The sequence below is a fragment of the Chrysemys picta genome, chromosome 1 (assembly GCF_011386835.1).
Source record: "Chrysemys picta bellii isolate R12L10 chromosome 1, ASM1138683v2, whole genome shotgun sequence".
Taxonomy (NCBI): Eukaryota; Metazoa; Chordata; order Testudines; family Emydidae; genus Chrysemys; species Chrysemys picta.
The window spans coordinates 104,824,227-104,842,035 of record NC_088791.1 but is presented as its reverse complement, the minus strand read 5'-3'; the positions used below and the strand labels follow the sequence as shown (position 1 = coordinate 104,842,035).

The 17,809-nt window shown below is 42.8% G+C and overlaps 1 protein-coding gene across 2 annotated transcripts in view; it reads right to left on the bottom strand.

Annotated features, from left to right (window-relative positions):
- TMEM178B (transmembrane protein 178B) overlaps window positions 1-17,809 on the bottom strand; it is a 326,623-nt gene that overhangs the window by 216,701 nt on the left and 92,113 nt on the right. Inside the window, exons 2-3 of one of the 2 annotated variants that reach the window (XM_065565731.1) lie at window positions 12,684-12,797; window positions 3,501-9,357 (exon numbers count right to left, since the gene is read on the bottom strand). In XM_065565731.1, coding sequence (XP_065421803.1) covers window positions 9,083-9,357; window positions 12,684-12,797 — 389 coding nt within the window. In that variant the 3' untranslated portion in view covers window positions 3,501-9,082. Of the gene's footprint in view, window positions 1-3,500; window positions 9,358-12,683; window positions 12,798-17,809 lie in introns of those variants that run through there. The other variant, XM_005296362.5, reaches the window with a different exon arrangement.

The window sequence follows — 17,809 nt, the reverse complement described above, 5'->3', positions numbered from 1 at the left end:
AGCACTGGAGTATATTGTGTAGGGAATAACTTACACTGATAGGGGCATGGACTAGATGACCTAATATGATCCTATGTCTTGTCAGATAGTATTCGCCACCAGCAGGATCTTCATTACATGCTCTATTAATACAAGCCCTTTGCCCAAACGGTTTCTCGCAAAAACAAAGTCCAGATGCAACAGTGTGAGCTTTCTTGGGGATACTACCAACAATAGTTTCTCGCTGGTTACCAAAACAATAATACTGGCATGCTTTACATTATACATACAGAAAAGGATTCAGATTCCCAGTTACACTGGTGTTTATATGGAGCAAATCCACTGAGCTCCTCTCTGTCTCATTAGTGGAGATCGGAATCTGACCCAGCTGTAGCTATGCCAGCAAACCCTCCTAGTACAGCTTATATACTAACAAAACAGGGCTTTCGTTGGTACAGTCCCCGAAACAAAACAATCTATACCGGGAAAAGCACTTTTTTACTAGTATGATTGTGTCCATACTAGAATTTTTGCTGGTACAGAAACATCATAAAAATCATATTCCTAAGTGACATCTTTATACCAGCAAAAGTTTCTAGTGTAGATGTGGCCTAACTTATTTAAGGACCTGAAAAGGTATCATATAAATCAAAGCAAGGTTTTTAGGAAAATATACCGTACATAGGCACAAACATGAAACAACAGCAATACAGGGGAATTTTTACCACATTGGAATTAAACCAGTGATGCACTGATAACATAGCAGTGCTTTGATTGGCAGATATTTAGACAAGTAATTGCACAATGATTACATGCCATTAGAGTGGATTCGTTTATAAAAATTGCTAGTACAAATCTAAATACTCCCTTTCACTGTCCTACAATTGAACATCACTGGAATAATTCTCTTGTGTTGCTAGAGATGAAACCCTTCCTCTTACTTTAACTCCGGTGTTAACCAAAATGGCAGACCACTGGGAATTCAAAACTCAATAAGGAATTTTTTAAGGGAATGCAAAACACAATGGTAAAAAACTGTGAATAAATCCTTGTGGCTCCGTGTTGGAACTGCGCACATTGGATCTGATTCTCATTTCTACTCAGGCCCCTTTCTATCCTTCTGGCATTGTAAAGGGGCCTTAATGTGGGCATAATTTCATTGTATCTAAGACCTCTTTATTCTGCCAAGTTAGTGTAAACGCGTGTTAGTGTACATGAGAATCAACTCCAGGCAGTAATTCACAATATCTTTATGTCAATGCAGCAATTAAAATGGCAACTATTGTCTAGGACAGAGGTGAGCAAACTACCGCCCGTGGGCCACATCCGGCCCGCGGGACCCTCCTGCCCGGCCCCTGAGCTCCTGGCCCGGGAGGCTAGCCCGGGCCCCTCCCCCGATGTTCCCCCTCCACCACAGCCTCAGCTCGCTCCACCACCAGCACAATGCTCTGGGTGGCAAGCTCCTGGGGCAGCGCCGCTGCAGAGCCTGGCCTGACCCAGTGTTCTGTGCTGCGCAGTGCGTGGCTGTAGCGCCGCCAGCCACCGGTGGTCCAGGCAGCGCGGTAAGAGGGCAGGGAGCAGAGGGGGTTGGATAGAGGGCAGGGGAGTGGTTAGGGGTCGGCACGGTCAGGGGGGCAGGGAACAGGGGAGTTGAATGGGAGCAGGGGTCCGGGGGGGGCAGTCAGGAAGGAGAGGGGGGTTGGATGGGGCAGCAGGGGGCAGTCAGGGACAGGGGTTCCGGGGGGTGGATGGGGCAGGGGTCCCGGGGGTGGGCCATCAGGGGGCGAGAACCAGGGGTGGCAAATGGTGGGGGGCCACACACCCCTCCCCTAACCAGCCCTCCATACAATTTCCAAAACCCAATGCAGCCCTCAGGCTATAAAGTTTGCCTGCCCCTGGTCTAGGACTATCAGGATTTTAAAAACACCTACATGATTCAGCTTCAAGATTGTAACAGGTCAAAGTCAGGTTAGTTGATTCCTAGTTTGTAGTCACATCTCTCATACTGAGTGCTGTGATGTTTTATTAGGGTTGGTGTAGGCCTTTATCTAAGCAGATCAGAAGAGCCTCACCTCCAAAATATTCTGCTATAAAATCTGTCTGTATTGAAGCAAGGCAATATTTGCTTCTCATTGGTAAACCGGTGTGCATGTAATCACCTTGAAATATTTAACTGGCCAGATTTCATTTCACAAACAGCAGGGGGCGTGGCATCAGATTAGTGTATAAATAAACTGGGATATAAATCACTATAAACCAGCCATTAAATTGGTATATAAATAAAAAATTATAGAAGTCAGAGATGGAAAAGACCCATCAGATCATCCTGTTTGTATTTTGCAGTGTTCTCACCCTATGAATGCACCAGACATCACTCTTGATTAGCCAAGAGACATAGAAAAACGCCCTCCCCCCATCTCTCTCAAGAGAGAAAGTGAGAGAGACAGAGAGAGCGCCACATGCATATTAATAGAGCTATATTTTGACTGGCTGAATGATTTGACATGATTAGTGATGGTATGCTTTACCTGTCAACATCTCCGCACTGCAATAGGAAAAGCCTCTAATATTCCTATGCAGAATATCATAGATAAGGTTTGGGAGAGGGGTGGTCACTTTCAATGGTGCTATAATTCTGGGGATCTCCCTAAATGCCCTATATCTGTTTTCAAGGATGAAAGTAGGCACCTTTCCACTCTCTTCTATGATACATATGAGAGAAAAAGCCCAGCCAGCCAGGAGGTTCACAGAATCAGAATATTCTCAAATATTACACACAGAACAACTATGTTAAAAGAACATTATTGAGGTTGAAAAGTCAAGCATTCAAGAGTTAGGAAATGCCAGAATTATGGTTGCCCATACAACCTTAATCCAGCTCCTTCGTATGTATGGTTTATGACACCATCATTAATTACATGATCACATATGTCTTTTTCTACAAGACCTCTGCCTCATTCAGTGCAGCACATGGACGGTGCTCACTTAATGAGCAGCTATTCAATATTTGGTTTTATCCTCATTGTTCAATGCGTGACCCTAGGTATTATTTATTGTACACTATTCAAACCCTGCTCTGAAGACAGTATTATGGAATTCCAAGACCTTCAGAACTCGAAAGACTATGGGCAGCTGCCAAATGACTGACCTTCTTAGTGGTCTGTCTCAAACCCATATTAATAAGCAATATGCATTCAGGAATAACAACTGGCATTGACTGGTGCAGTGATGTCATACTTTGGTGTCCATAAATTTGAAGCCAAGTTAGCAATTTTTAAAACAATGCAGATATTCTTCTGGCGGTAGGAAGGAAGGAGGATGTGAAGAATGGATAGCAGGCTAGAAGGAGCATGGGAAGGCTAGAGAAAAATAGCAGCAAGGAAAGAAGGATGTTGATTGTTTATGTCAGCTACGCGTACATACGGCTTTCCTTATTATTCAGAAAATAAGTAGGGCAAAAATTCTCTGCAGTCAGCATTTAATACAGATATGATAATGACATATTTATCATAAGGTACAGAATTGATGGAAAACTCTTCAATCTCCGAAGACTTACTACAAAGAAAAGTTCTTGAGAAACTCAAACGTGAAGCCCTTTTTGCAGATGATTGTGCTCTACTTAGTCACAGTGAAAGTGACCTACAGCTTATCCTAAATTGGTTCTCAGAGGCAACTGAACAGTTTGGACTCAGCATCAGTCTGGAAAAAAGTGAAGTCCTCTTCCAACCAGTTCCATCAACCGTTACCATTGAGCCAAACATCATCATTGATAGTACAGAACGTTCATCACTTTACATAACTTGGCAATGCCATCTCAAGTGATGGTTTGCTGGATCAGGAAACATCAAATAGAATATGAAAGGCAAGGCAGGCTTTCAGAAGACTTCGCATTAGGATACACAACCAGCATACCATCAAACAGTCAACAAAACTGATAATATACAGTGTAACACTGACAGCATCCCTTTTATATGGATGTGAAACATGGACAGTGTACCACAGACATATTAAGCAACTTGAAAAATGTTACATTCACTGTCTCAGCTCTGTTCTGAAAGTCCACTGGCATGACAAAGTGTCAAACATTAACATTCTTGAAAAAGCAAAAACAACCAGCATCAAGGCAATGAGCATCAAAGCTCAGCTTAGATGGACATGTCATGTTATCAGAATGGGTAACGAGAGACTCCCCCCAAAAAAGCTTTCTGTCATGAGCTGAACTTCGGAAAGCGCAAGAGGGGTAGTCAGCAAAAACACTTGAAGGACACCCTTAAACAGAATTTGCCCTTATGCAGCATAAATAGTGATGGCTACTCTTTGAAGTTTAAGGACAGACCTGAATGGGGAGCAGCTATCAAAAAAGGTTGTTAACACTTTGAGGAGAACAGATGTGAAAAACTGAATGAGAAAAAAAAATAAAAAGGCCAAGCTTCATGCCAAGTCTTCAGTGGGAGCCTGCGTATTCCTATATAACATCTGTTCATGATCTTCCTCCTCACGGATCAAACTATACAGCCCCATGAGAACACGTGCTGCGGTGACAGCATCGTTGGATATAACGACAACCACACAAATTTACCCTTGCTTTTACAAATATCAGCTCAGGTCAGCCCAAAAAGCAGAATGGTGTTACCTATACATTGTCAAGCAGACGACTTGAGTGTCTGTGCCAACTTCGGCATCTTGCTCCTGGGATGGATGCAGATGTGTTTAGCTCCTGAGGATTGGGAAGTGAAGCCCCATGTCTTTTCTCTAATAATACTTGCTAGCTACTGTATCAGTATCACAGATGAGCCCCAAAAGGACATCCATCCAGATCCCTCATGACTTCAATGGGGCTTAAGCAAGTGCTGAAGTAATTTGCAGAGCCGAAATTGGGGAATAATGATAATATTCGTCTCCGCCACCACACAGAGGCAACGTGAGGGTTAGACCAGTGGTTTTTTACCTTTTTTTCCATTTGTTGACCCCTAAAAAAAATGTCAAATGGTGGTGCAGACCCCTTTGGAAATCTTAGACATAGTCTGTAGGCCCCCTGGGGGCCATGGACAACCTGCTGAAAACCATTGTTCTATGGTAACGACAACCTTTCGCAGACTCCTCAGACATAGTCTGCTGACCCTCAGGGGTCCACAGGCCACAGGTTGAAAACCACTAGGTTAGATCATTCATGCTTGTAAAATGCTTCAAGTTCCTAACATGGAAGTTGCTATGTAAATAAAAATATTATGTCCATCTTCCATAAATTCTTCACTTTCCCCGATGATTGTCCCCCTGCCCACCATCAAAGTCTTCTCCTTCTGACATCACAATAAGTTTTTTGCAGGTGGCTTCCATGATGCTATATAATTATTATGCACTCATATTATGAATATATATAGGATTATTATGAGCTTACATTATGAGTTTATGGAGAAGAGGCAGCTATCATTCCAATGAACATGCCAAAGCATAATGGTTCCTTTGCTCCTGACAATAGGGTTGGCCACATAAAAGCTGTATGCTCAATGCCAATGCCCTTACTAATAATGATCATGAACATACAAAGAAACATACAGAGGAGATGACACACAGTACCATAATTGTTTCCAAATAAACAGGATATTCTAAACATTTTGGGGGAAGCATCAGCTACTTATTTGTAAGTTGAATCTCTCTAAAGCAGTCTGGTGACACTATTTCTATCCAAGTTGCACAGGGAAAGGAAGTCAGTTTCCATAGCAATTCCACGGTCACTTTATGACCAGATGGAACACATGCCCCATGTTCCGGAACACAAAACACAGCTGTTCATCCATCACCATTGATGGGAAAGGCCTAGGTAGTCGGGGAAGAAAGGCCTAGTGGCAGCAGCAAGGCTTGGAGGAAAACAGACAACGCTTTTTCCCCTTTTAGCCAAGTTTATTCCAAAGTATAAATTCAGGCCTGTGATACACAGAAGGTTGAAATAGAAGGTTTAAAAATACAGAAATATGTGTAGTGTGGAGGACAGTGGAGCCCTGTGAAAGAGAAGAACAAAGGTCTTTGGAGAGAGGGAAGCATGTTTTATCTCCCTTCTGATCTGGGAGGCCTACACGTGATACAATATGATCTCTGGAGGGGACACACATCAGTGTTTTGGATTACAAACAGTATGGGCTTCATGTAGCATTTGCCCACAGTTCCTGCTATCACCAGGGGGTTTGTTTTGTTTTCATGAAGAAAAAAAATCTTATTAACCAGGAACATATGGCAGGAATTTGTTTGTTTGTAAGCTTTTTAGACTCCAATACCTTTCTCGGTGGCCTCCTGAGGAGCAGTTCTTCCCTTCCTGCCCTAAGCAATATGATGCAGAAGACTGCCTGAATGCCCCAAGGACTGCAGTCCTGGCTGGGGCTCAGTAACCAGAGAGAGGTACACTTGGGGTGACAGTGCTCAGAAGGCAGAGTCCTTCTAATGGCTGTATTATTTTTCTTAGTGACATGTTTTAATAATAATATAGGGTGTACACACACACACACACAAAATGAATACAAATATTTTAAAAGGAAGAAATAAATGAGCGTAGCACATGCAGCCATTTAGACCAAAAGGACTCAGCCATAGAAGTGAAGGGCAAAAATAAAATGCCATCATACCAAAGTAGTTCTTTTAAAAAGGTATTTTCTTACCAAACAACATTATATCAGGGTACAATACTTCCCCATCTCTATTCTCCTACATTATTTGGCTACCTGCCTTCCTTAGAGCAGGTTTGGGATACAAATAAATGGTTTATGGCTAAAGCACAGGTCTTGGGCTCGGAAGACCTGGGTTCTAGTCCTTGTTTTGCCACTGACTTCTTGTATGACCTTAGGCAAGTCATTGAGCCTCTCTGTGTCTCAGTTCCACAGCTGTAAAATGGGGGTGATGATATTCACAGAGGCAGCATGACATTAAATCATTAATATTCACAAAATACGTTGAGATTCATAGATAGAAGTGTCAAGTGTTGCCATAAACAGTTGTGCTGGCCTCATCCACTATTTTTTGTGGACTTGGATTAGGACACAGAAACATAGGAGCAGCCACACCAGAGCAGACTAAGACCAGAGTTTCTAAAGGTGTTTAGGTTCTTAAAGATACAGATAGGTGCCTAGTGGGGTTTAAAAAAGGTATGTCGGCAAGCTAGATGCCTAATTCCCACTAAGCATCTATCTGCATCTCTAGGTGATTAATGATCTTTGAAACTCTGGCCCCAATTGTCCATTGAATATGCTGCCTTCAGCAACGGCCAACACCTAATAGCTGCAAAGGAACAAACCAGATCCTAGGCTCTCTGTTGCTTATCCCATTTCCAAAAACTTTCTGATGGCTCATAATGCCAGACGAGTCAGCTGGTGGTTATTTCTGCTCCAGTGAGGTGGAACCAAAGGAATAGCTACTCTCCAGTCCCCCGAGTGCCACAAGAGGTATTTTTATATGCTGGTCCTCATTCCTCAGCAGCACTAGAGATGGGCACAGCTGGCACACAAACTGGATACATTGTTTTCCCTAGTGGTTTCATTGGTGTATGGAATGTGGCCTTCAAAACAACCAAAATGTTTCACACACTTTACCACTGTACACCAGATTTAGGTCTCCAGAAGTTTTCAAGATAGGCAAAATAGATAAGGCCAGATCTGCAGCTGGTATAAATTGGCATAGCTCCAGTTACTCACACCAGCCGAGGATATGATTATTACTATTATTGGATTTACCAAAAAAGGGTGCGATTTTAAACCAGTTTAGTCAACCCACTGTGTGGACACTCTTATTTTGGTTAAATCAGACTTATTTTGGCTTAACTTAAATCAACTGAGAACAGATTTAAGCTAAACCAAAGTATGCCACTACCAAACATATAGTGATTTTAATATTAAAATAAATAGCCCGGGGACAACTGTCCTAACTGGATTATTTATTTTTAGATTTAATTCAATAGAAATCTCAATTTTTAAAAAATATTTAATGAAGTTGCCAAAGATCTTTAGAAGCCAGTTACCCTACTGCAGAATTCCTCTCCACCTTGCTGTGCAGTACACAGGGCCTTATTCACAGCATTGCATTTGGTAAATACACTTACAGTACCCCAGCCCCATCACTATGCTTGGATTTTCCAGAGAGACATGTTAAAAGTTGATGGTCAAAATGTTCTTTTCCTTCCCTCTTCTCTTCCCCTCCCAGCTAGTACAGATTGTCATTTTGTTTAATTGGATGAACATTTATCTCCTGATGGGGGGAGCTGGCAAATCTACAGTCACACTCCCTGCCATTCCTATTTAACAAGAGACTGTTGAGAGGAACTGATTACAGGGAAGTGAAGTTCTATTTCCCTGGCTCTCACTGCCACAGGCAATCAATTTGAAGCCAAGGTTCTATCTTGAAAATCCCAAACACAATTGAAAAAAAATGCTAAAATCAAAAATGAAAAAGTTGGCCTCAGTCATTCCTCTGGGTCCAGCATCTCCCCTGGGTTCTTCTGGTGCATCACTCAAAGCACAGCTATAGGATATACTTCACTGTGCTGACTGCTGTCACTGGGGTCCTCTGTATCAAATGAATAACCCCTCACCCTCTCCCACCCTTGAAAAGGAATGTGCTGGAGAGTCCATTGTGGCTGTCAGGCTGAGAAAAATGGGCTACTCAGCACCACTAGGGGCCCATCTATCCCTCACTCCACCACTTAACAGTCTGTTATGAGACCAAAGAGAGCTGCTGCAAAGGTAGCAAGAGCAATAGAATTCCTTCCTAACTCCAACTAAAGCAATCTTTTCCTATCTGAGGGGGAAGGGAAATCATAGCATAGTGATTTAGAGATGGCAAAGGAGAGCAAAGGCTCTAGCTAAGGCACAGAGTGAATTTTGGAGGAAGGTTAGAGCTAGAGTACTGAACTATACCTTTTACCTCTTTCTTGTACCTCTATGAAGCCATAGACTGAGTAAAGCACAGGCAGCCATAACCCAGCCTTCTCCCATGTAACTTTGTCATACTCCCTCAACCCTGAATAGCGAGGACCAGTACTGAATGTAGGAGGGGAGCTCAATCTCTAGTCACGTCTTGGCTTTTCTGCTTATGCTAATTGTGGTTCTGGTTTCAAGTACTTTCACTGTCCACCGCAAAATACAATCTGGCCTCTGCTCATAATAGCTACCAAAACCAAACTCAGGACTCCTTGTGTCAGATGTGCACAGCTAGAAGTAAGACTGCTATTACCCCTGAAGCAAAAAGTATGTGCTACTTCCTGGATTGATTCAGGATGGGTTGGGGGAAGCGGATCCATTGGAAAGAAAAAATCCTGAAGACAGTTAAGATCTCTCTTGTTTTTCACAGCTTTCCAGTTTCCTATTCTCTTCATCCTTTGCCTCTGCGACAATAATCCTAAATGTGAAAGATGCAAGATGTGCTGCCTTAGGATGTTCACTGTCAAGTCATCTCTTTATTGCTGAACCATGGATCCCTTTGTTTTCAGGTATTATTTGCCCCTGAATATTTTTGTATTATTCATGTATAGCAGGCAATATAATAATAATTTACCGGAATGTAGTGCTCTTTAGTCCTTTACAAACAGTAATTACATAGGAATCACATCAGCCTCCTCTGAAATGTAGCCACCTCTGGGGTGGAACTGTTTAACAATGCACAGCAATACTAAACAACCATTTAGGTCAGGGACTGAAGAATACTGTAGCCAGTTAAAACTGCAGAGAAAATCTAGCAAGACAGTTCATAATTAACAAAGTTGAAACTTGACCAGGACATCAACACTAGATATGGCTAAAATCAGGAGTGGTTTTGGTTTCGCAAAACCTCATTGTCAGAGTTTTGATTTTGCACAGCTAAAATCTGGGGTGGTTCAGATCTAGATCCCAATTTATCAGAATCCCCCAAAAGTGTATGAAGGGAGATGGATAAATGACACAAGTTTGAATCCATCTGACATGAACACCTCCTTGCGTATAAAAAGGTACAGGGGACCTTTAAGGAGCACAAGTGATCAGGGCCTTGGTTTTATAGCTCATCCAGAAAACAGCTACTACCGCCACACAGGGCTTCTTAGGGCACTGGCTCAGTACTGACTATGGGTATGTCTATACTGCATGATTGTAGCTTGTGCAAACATACCTGAGTTAGCTTTAGTCGAGCAAGCTCAGATATCAGAGCTGTGTAGCCATGGCAGCATGTGCTTCAGTGCTAGCTGTACAAGTCCGCCTGGAACCCTGGGTAATTACTCACAGGGCTAGCCCATACTAATGCGGCTTCACTGTGCCAGTACCTGAGCTATCTAGATTAAAGCTAGCTCAGGAATGTCCACTCAAACTACAGTCACACCCCATGGCTGCAGTATAGACATAACCTCAGAGGGAACGTTGCCTTTGAATCACCAATCCATTTCCTGCAACACCTACATGTTGCTTGGAGGTCTCTCAAAAAGGCATAACTTGCCAAGACTTATACTCCTAATATATAGTATGATGTCTATAAATTCCTAGCTTTGGTACACTAGGGGGTTGGATGTTTTCTGGCTCGCCAAGTTCCTATTAACTCATGGTTCATTTCTGTCCTCTTGAAAAATTAACTTATGCTTCCAGCTACATTGGCAAAGGAAACATTAAAAACTGAGTAACAGGCCAAAGGTAAACAAAGTATAAACCCAAATATTGTGACAGCTGTAACTCTTCTAATCAAATAGCTTCTATGCCTATTGCTGCCATAGCCTTTTGAGGATATCAGCCAGCAGGTATAGGAAGGGAAAAGGAGAGTGGACTCCATCAAACCATCCTCATTCGCATGGACAACATCTTTAATGAAGGCCTGCCCCTGTATCTGCTATGGCCTGTCTCTTAGTGTGCCCCACACAGCTGGGAGAACCATGACCTGTCCCAGAACTGGAGGCTGTGATCTGGATGAAACCAGCCTAGCTGTACAATATGTTGTCCATGGGTATGGAGGGGGATATGGTCAGAGGGTTTGTGTGAGTAAACTTATTGTATTGCTCTTTGCCTAAGCTAGTGACCACCTAATGAAGATTCCAGAAGCTCTTTGAAAAGGGAACACCTCCTCCAGCCCAAAAAGAAATTGAAAGGAGATTGCTAATGAGAGCTTTTCTAGCCCCCTCCCTCCTTTAAAACTGAAAGTTGGTCAATTGATAAGGTAGCAAGTCACAAACACACCTACCTCCACACAGTAAATATACCTATGGCATCAGTTCATTGTTAAATACAGTGACCTTCAGACCCTCTAGTGGCTATGCATGAACCCCACATATCCAATACTTTGAAATGTAAAGCCACTGCATAAGACAAATTGATCTATAAACACAGATTTATCAAGGCACGCCTCTCCTTTTTCACCTTTGTTGAGAGGGACACAGATTCGTCCCTCAATCACATACAACTATCTACCTACACTTATCTGATTCATGAAGCATCAAGAAAATCTAGGTCAGGAATATGCACAGATGCACATGCGCCCGCCCACACATCCATTCCCTGTACCTTCCACAGTGAGGAAATAAACAACAGCCTCACCCTGAAAGTGCCTCGGACCAAATTGGATATGTAAATGTGTCAACACTCTGTGTCTAGACTGCCTCTTCAGAGACTGGAAAATATGCTACTAAAGATTCTAGTCAGCTGCTAACACTTTGCATTCTCCCACGGAGCTTAGCACTAGAACAGGAAGGGAGAAGCACTCCAAGGGACCAATATGACCAGCCATGTCAGCAATTACACTTCAGTTGAAAGAAAATACATGTACATCCTCTCAATGACCCATAACCCTAAACGTTGCTTAGTTAAAGATACATGTTTTTTTAAAGACAATAATTCCTGCATTAATTTGCGAGATTCCCAGAAGGTGGTGACAGGAGATAGTCACTGCTGCTCAAAATAGAGGAGAAGAATTTCCAAAGTACAACACAGTATCCAATATATATGTATAACAAGAGGATGCACTCCTGTTGGCATCTTCCCTTTCATGTGAAATCCTAATTCTTCCATTTTGTCAGTGAAAACTCTTTGTCCATCTCCAAGCCCATAAGGAGGAAGAGAATCTATAAGGCCAGCTCTGCATATCCAGGCAATTCCATCCCTGTCATGTCTTATTGCTTCAGTCACTGCTACAAGTTGATGGCCAATGGCCACAATTATCACCAGAAGCCAGGATCCTTCCCTGTGCCTTTAAAGAGCAGCATTTCTTTTCCTAGACTCTCAAAGGCAAGAAGTGTCACTGAGCAGTGCCTCCCACCCAAGAGACAGGGTGTGGGGGGGTAGAACCACATATTTCATGACAGAACCTACCAATTTCTGCTATGTGCTAGTACTGAATTCTGCTGGAAGCTGGAAATTCTGCAGCAGCGTGAAATGCATGGGAAAAATGCAAATGCATTCGATTTTACTGAATTAAAAATTACAAAAATTATTTTATTCATGTTCATATTTAATTCAATACTAACCTCTGCATATGAATGTTCCCCCCCACACACACACTTAATGCTTTCATGCTAATGCAGAATTTCCAGTCACCCAAACAAATACACAGAGCTGTGGGTGCTAGCAGCAAATTGGCTTATCTGCCATGACGACTATCCGCATGAGGCATCTCTGAGTGGGTTGTCTATCAAAGCCCCAGTTCACCTTTACTGGTTACTATTGCCCTTTATGTGCACAATAGAGAAAAGGAAGAAAAAAGATGGACACACTTACGCAAGGCATGCCACTCATCCTGGCGGATTGTCTTGGTGATGTTGTAGGTGAGGTTCTTGGGAATTGTTGCTGAGGAGTAGTGGTACTTGATGTACGTGCACTGATCAATTGCTCCTGTGACAGCCAAAAAGAAAAATAAATAAAATGTTGTTAAACAAGAGCAATTTATTCTCCCAGTCAAGGCCCTTCACTACCAAAAAACAGAGTGAAAGCCAAATTAACTGCTTGGGTAACTTCGTTGAATCTATTGGGATTGCTAGGGCTGTCTTTGACCCACTAGGGCTATCCTACTTACAGATATGGAGGGCACACTTTTTGGATCTGTCCTTCAGTAAGAAAAAGCATAGTAGAGCAGAGATGAAATATTTTTATATATATATTTCATCATACATATATAAAAATAATTCTCACATGCAGGGCCGGCTTTAGGCCAATTCCACCAATTCCCCCGAATTGGGCCCCATGCCTAAGAGGGCCCCGCGTCCAGTGGCAGGGCTGCCCAGATTGGGGGGCAAGTGGCAGAGAATCCCTTCCCTGGCTAGAGGCACCTTTTTAATTTTTACTCACCTGGAGGTGCTCCGGGTCTTTGGCGGCGGGTCCTTCAGTGCCGCCGAAGACCCGGAGTGAGTGAAGGACCCGCCGCTAAAGACTAGGAGCACGGCCGGGTGAGTACAAGCCCCGCGTGGTTTTTTTATGTGTTTTTTTTTTTTTTTTTTTTTTAAGTCATCCCTGTCGGGGCCCCGTCGAAACTGTTCGAATCGGGCCCCGCACTTCCTAAAGCCGGCCCTGCTCACGTGATTTTTCCCCTGGGAACAGGAAGGAGACAGAGAACCACACCTGACAGATGACAGTCATGCAGCTTAGTGTACCTCTGGAAGGTGCTCAGATACCATGGTGATGCGTATGGTATAAGAACCAGAAGAGAACAGAACAGAAGCAGAATGCAGTGGCATCACATGACCAAAAAATGACAAGCTTCAAACTCAAACATGAATGGCCAGCATTGTGCCCTATTTATTGTGTAGCTGAGATTTCATCTGCAGTCTATGGGAGGCAGCTGTATGGGATACTACTTTTTTGTTTGATTTGATGCTGGAGGGACTACATTTTCTTTTTATAGCCATTCCCCTCTCCCCACAATAATCCCCACTGCAAGATTTGGTCTCCTGAGGAACCTCTCCGTGAAAGTAATGCCCATGGAAGCAATGGGTTCACTTTAGTCACAGGCTCCCCCACAACTCATGCCTTAGCCAATATTTGCTTCTGATCAGAAACACTTAGAAGTTCAGTGATGCAAGGATGGTTGCAATGACAGTAGGGGTTCCTACATCCCTTTCCCTGGCACCCCCATCAACATTTCTTTCATCAGACCATTTTGCTAAGCAATTAGGGTCTGACCAAAAGCCCACTAAAGTCAACTTTCCTTTGACTTCCATGAGCTTTGGATCAGGTCCTTAATAAATAAGTAGATATTCTCAGTGTCACTCCACTGCCATGCTCAGTTCACCACTCGGAGGAGACACAGACTTTGCTAACAGTTACCTCTCTGATTGATACTCAACAGATGATAGAAAAATACATTAAAGCAATACGCCATACACCAATAAAACAAATGAGAAAATGATGCAATCCAGTACCAGGGCCAGGAATGGAGCACCCACCATTAGCACCAACTTAAAAGGCATTTAAACACATGATGCCAAGAGTCCTGTCTTTCAGCTCCAAAGGGTTAATTATGCTTTCACCATTCGCCTCTGGAAATCTAGGTTTCAAGCTGCCTCAGGTCATAAATGTTACTTGGCATGAACTGAAACAATGCACCATGGATTCAGAGTGTGACTAAAACATTATACAACAAAATTATTAGTTACAACCCAGACTGTTAGCATCTTCTGAAGTTAGTGCAGCACAAACATTGGAGGTCCTCACTGTTTGCTTTTCTTAAGTGTTCTTTGCATTCTGCCTTTGACAGCAATTAGATTAGACAAAGCCAAATATTATAGGGGGAAAAGGCAAAATATTTACATATGTATCCGCCTGCCCTGACAGCGTGATGGGCTTCTGTGTGTGCCTGCACCATCTGGGCACCAAATGTACGCCCAGAATGAAAGTTTCAAACCAAGAATAGTATTTAAAAAAAGAAAGCTACCGTGGAAAGATCTTCTTTAAAAAAATATATATATATATATCAACCTTCCTAGTGATGAACTTAACGTCTTCATGCTAATTTGTAAAAACATTCTACCCGCTTTTGCTCAGCTACATTCATGGTTCAGAAATTTTGGCAGAAAGATGGAAATTGCTTATTTGTCTGGAAATAATCTTCATGTTATCCGATACCTATCCAGAGAGAGGACTTGCCTAAAGCAGCAGCAAGGAACACAGATTCACAACTGAAAAAAAAAAAAAACCATAGTATTCCATTTATTAATATGTTTAAAGGAATGCAATCAACACTGATGGGCTGTGCTAACTTCTTGTGAGATGCTGAGCACCCTCCATTCCCATTGCTGTCATTGAGACCTCGGCACCTTGCAGCATCAAACCCTAAGACAAGAAAGAGACTATGACCTCAATTCAGGGCATAACTTAAGCATGTGCTTAAGTCCCATTGGCATCCATGGGATTTAAGCACATGCTTAACTGTTATCCTGAACAGGAATGCATTCCTCAACAAAGGCCTGTGTTTGCAGTGGTAATTGTTTAACTAAGATAAACAGCATTTATGATGAAAAAAAATTGGCAATAGTTAGGCGAGTAGAATGCCATATCAGTAAATTCCTCCTGTGCCTACAGAATTTAAAAGACTACCGAGAATGTAGTTCAGAATATGTCAGAACCACATTTGATTAACTGTCCAACATACCTGAATTATTTCAGATTATACAACACTGACAACTGATGGAACACACTCCCTGTGGAAAGGATGTGCAACTGTGACTGCTTTCTACTCACCGTCACTGACAGACAGTTGTTTGCAGTATTGTGGTAGCCATGTTGGTCCCAGGATATTAGAGAGACAAGGTGGGTGAGACAATATTTTTTATTGGACCAACTTCGGTTGGTGAAAGAGAGCAGCTTTCAAACTACACAGATCTCTTCTTCAGATCTGACAGACAGGGCAGATGAGCTGTAATAAGGTCCACTCAAGATTTCCTGGTCAAATTTACAAAATGTTTCCTGTAGCCAGAGACAAACTCAAGGCATCATTCTGACCTTGCTTGCACAAGTGTAGATCTGAGTAAACTCCACTTCAGTCAATGGAACTGCACTGGTGTGAAACTGGTGAGAGGAGAATTCACCCTTAAACATCCAAAAGGGTTTTCTTTGTCAAAGTCTCTAATCGCAGCCAACAAAAAGAGGATTTTGTGCCGCCAATGTTTAAGTACTTCACAAGAGAGATTGCTCCCTTCACCCCCACAGATGGTCTAGCTCGTAATGTAAATTACTTCCAAGTCCTCTGAGTACTCATCCTCTAGTGCCCTGGGAGGATGACATGATTCACTACAACTGGGCCCAGAACTACTTCCCTCATGGAAGGCTCGCTGAAAATCCCTGCACTCATGAGGGCATGCAACTGTGGCTTTTCTTTTCAGAGAGAAAAGAAACTCAAACCTCTCCTTTTCATCCACTGAGGGAGGTGTCTCCACCCCATCACATTGACGCACAAAGATTTAATACTGCTACAGCTCACAGAGATTCACATTCAGTTCAAGTGACTGGGCCAGGGCTGGATTTACAGGCAGGCAACCCAGGGACTGCCTGGGGTATCGGGCCTGGCGGGGGAGGGGGAGGCGCTGGGCCCAGTGTGCTGTTTTTGTTGTTAGCAACCAAAGGGAAAATAGAATGTTGCAGTAACATGTTTCAGATATTCTGTATGTGGATTCATTTTCCACTAACCCTCCTAGAACGTTCTTTGTAGAATCTCGTGGAACCTTCCAGACTTTCCGAGAACTACATTTTCCTTGAACCTCCTAGAATGCTGTCAGCCATGCCCTTGCGGGTATGTAAGGGGAGGGGATGTTGCCAATCAGTCAGTGAGATATAAGAACAAAGTAAAGTGAGAGCCCAGCTGCGATATTATGAACCTAGTTTTACTGTGTAATTGTGAAAGTGTACTTGTGTTTTAAAACTTGAAGCGTGTAGATAGTGACTAATAAAGGACATATTTAATGAGATGCCAGAGATATCTATCGAACTCTTATCTGCGCAACAATATAAAAAATGCTGTTACTTCTTTTGCCGTGCTTAAAACATGTTTGATGACTTGATGTTAGTACATTTCAGTTCTTAAAATTAAAAAGTTTCTAGAAGCTTAGAGAAAACAATTTTTATTTGCTTACATATGGCATGAACAACAAATTTACAGATCCTAGCATGCAAATTTATCATCTTGTATGACAGGATAAATCATGCATGCAAATTGTGCATCAAAGTAGTGAAATGGGCTACAAATGTAATAAAAAATAAGGATTCAAAAGTTTAACAAATGGAAAGGGGGCACCAAAAACACTCTTTGCCTGGGGCACCAATTGGTCTAGGGCCAGCCCTTGACTGGGGCCAATGTTTGGGGGAGAGGGGGGGGGGAAAATCACACTGAGTGCGCTCTTTTTCCAATGACCCTGAAATCTATGCAGCCGAAGTGAATAATACGGATGGCCACTGTCAAGACAATATGGCTACAGAACTGTTAAACTAGGAGATGTAGCGCATCCCATGTTCCCCTTGTGGAAGGGAACCAGGAGCTGCTGTGCTGGTTGCCCCACACACTCGCCCCTGGCAAAGGGAGGAGCCAGGTAAGGGGTGTGTCAAGGGGCCTGAGCAGAACTCAGAGCAGAGCCGCGCTCAGCTACATCAGTCCTCCACCATTAGCATAAGTCAGAGCAGACCATAGGCTGATGCCAGCTCCAAAAGAGTTACATATGCTTTCACTATTCGCCTCTGGAAAACTAGGTTTCAAGCTGCCTCAGGTCATAAACATTACTTGGCATGAACTGAAACAATGCACCATGGATTCAGAGTGTGAATAAAATGTTATGCAACAAAATTATTAGTTACAACCCAGACTGCTAGCATCTTCCAAAGTTTGTGCGGCACAAATACTGGAGGTCCTCACAGTTTGCTTG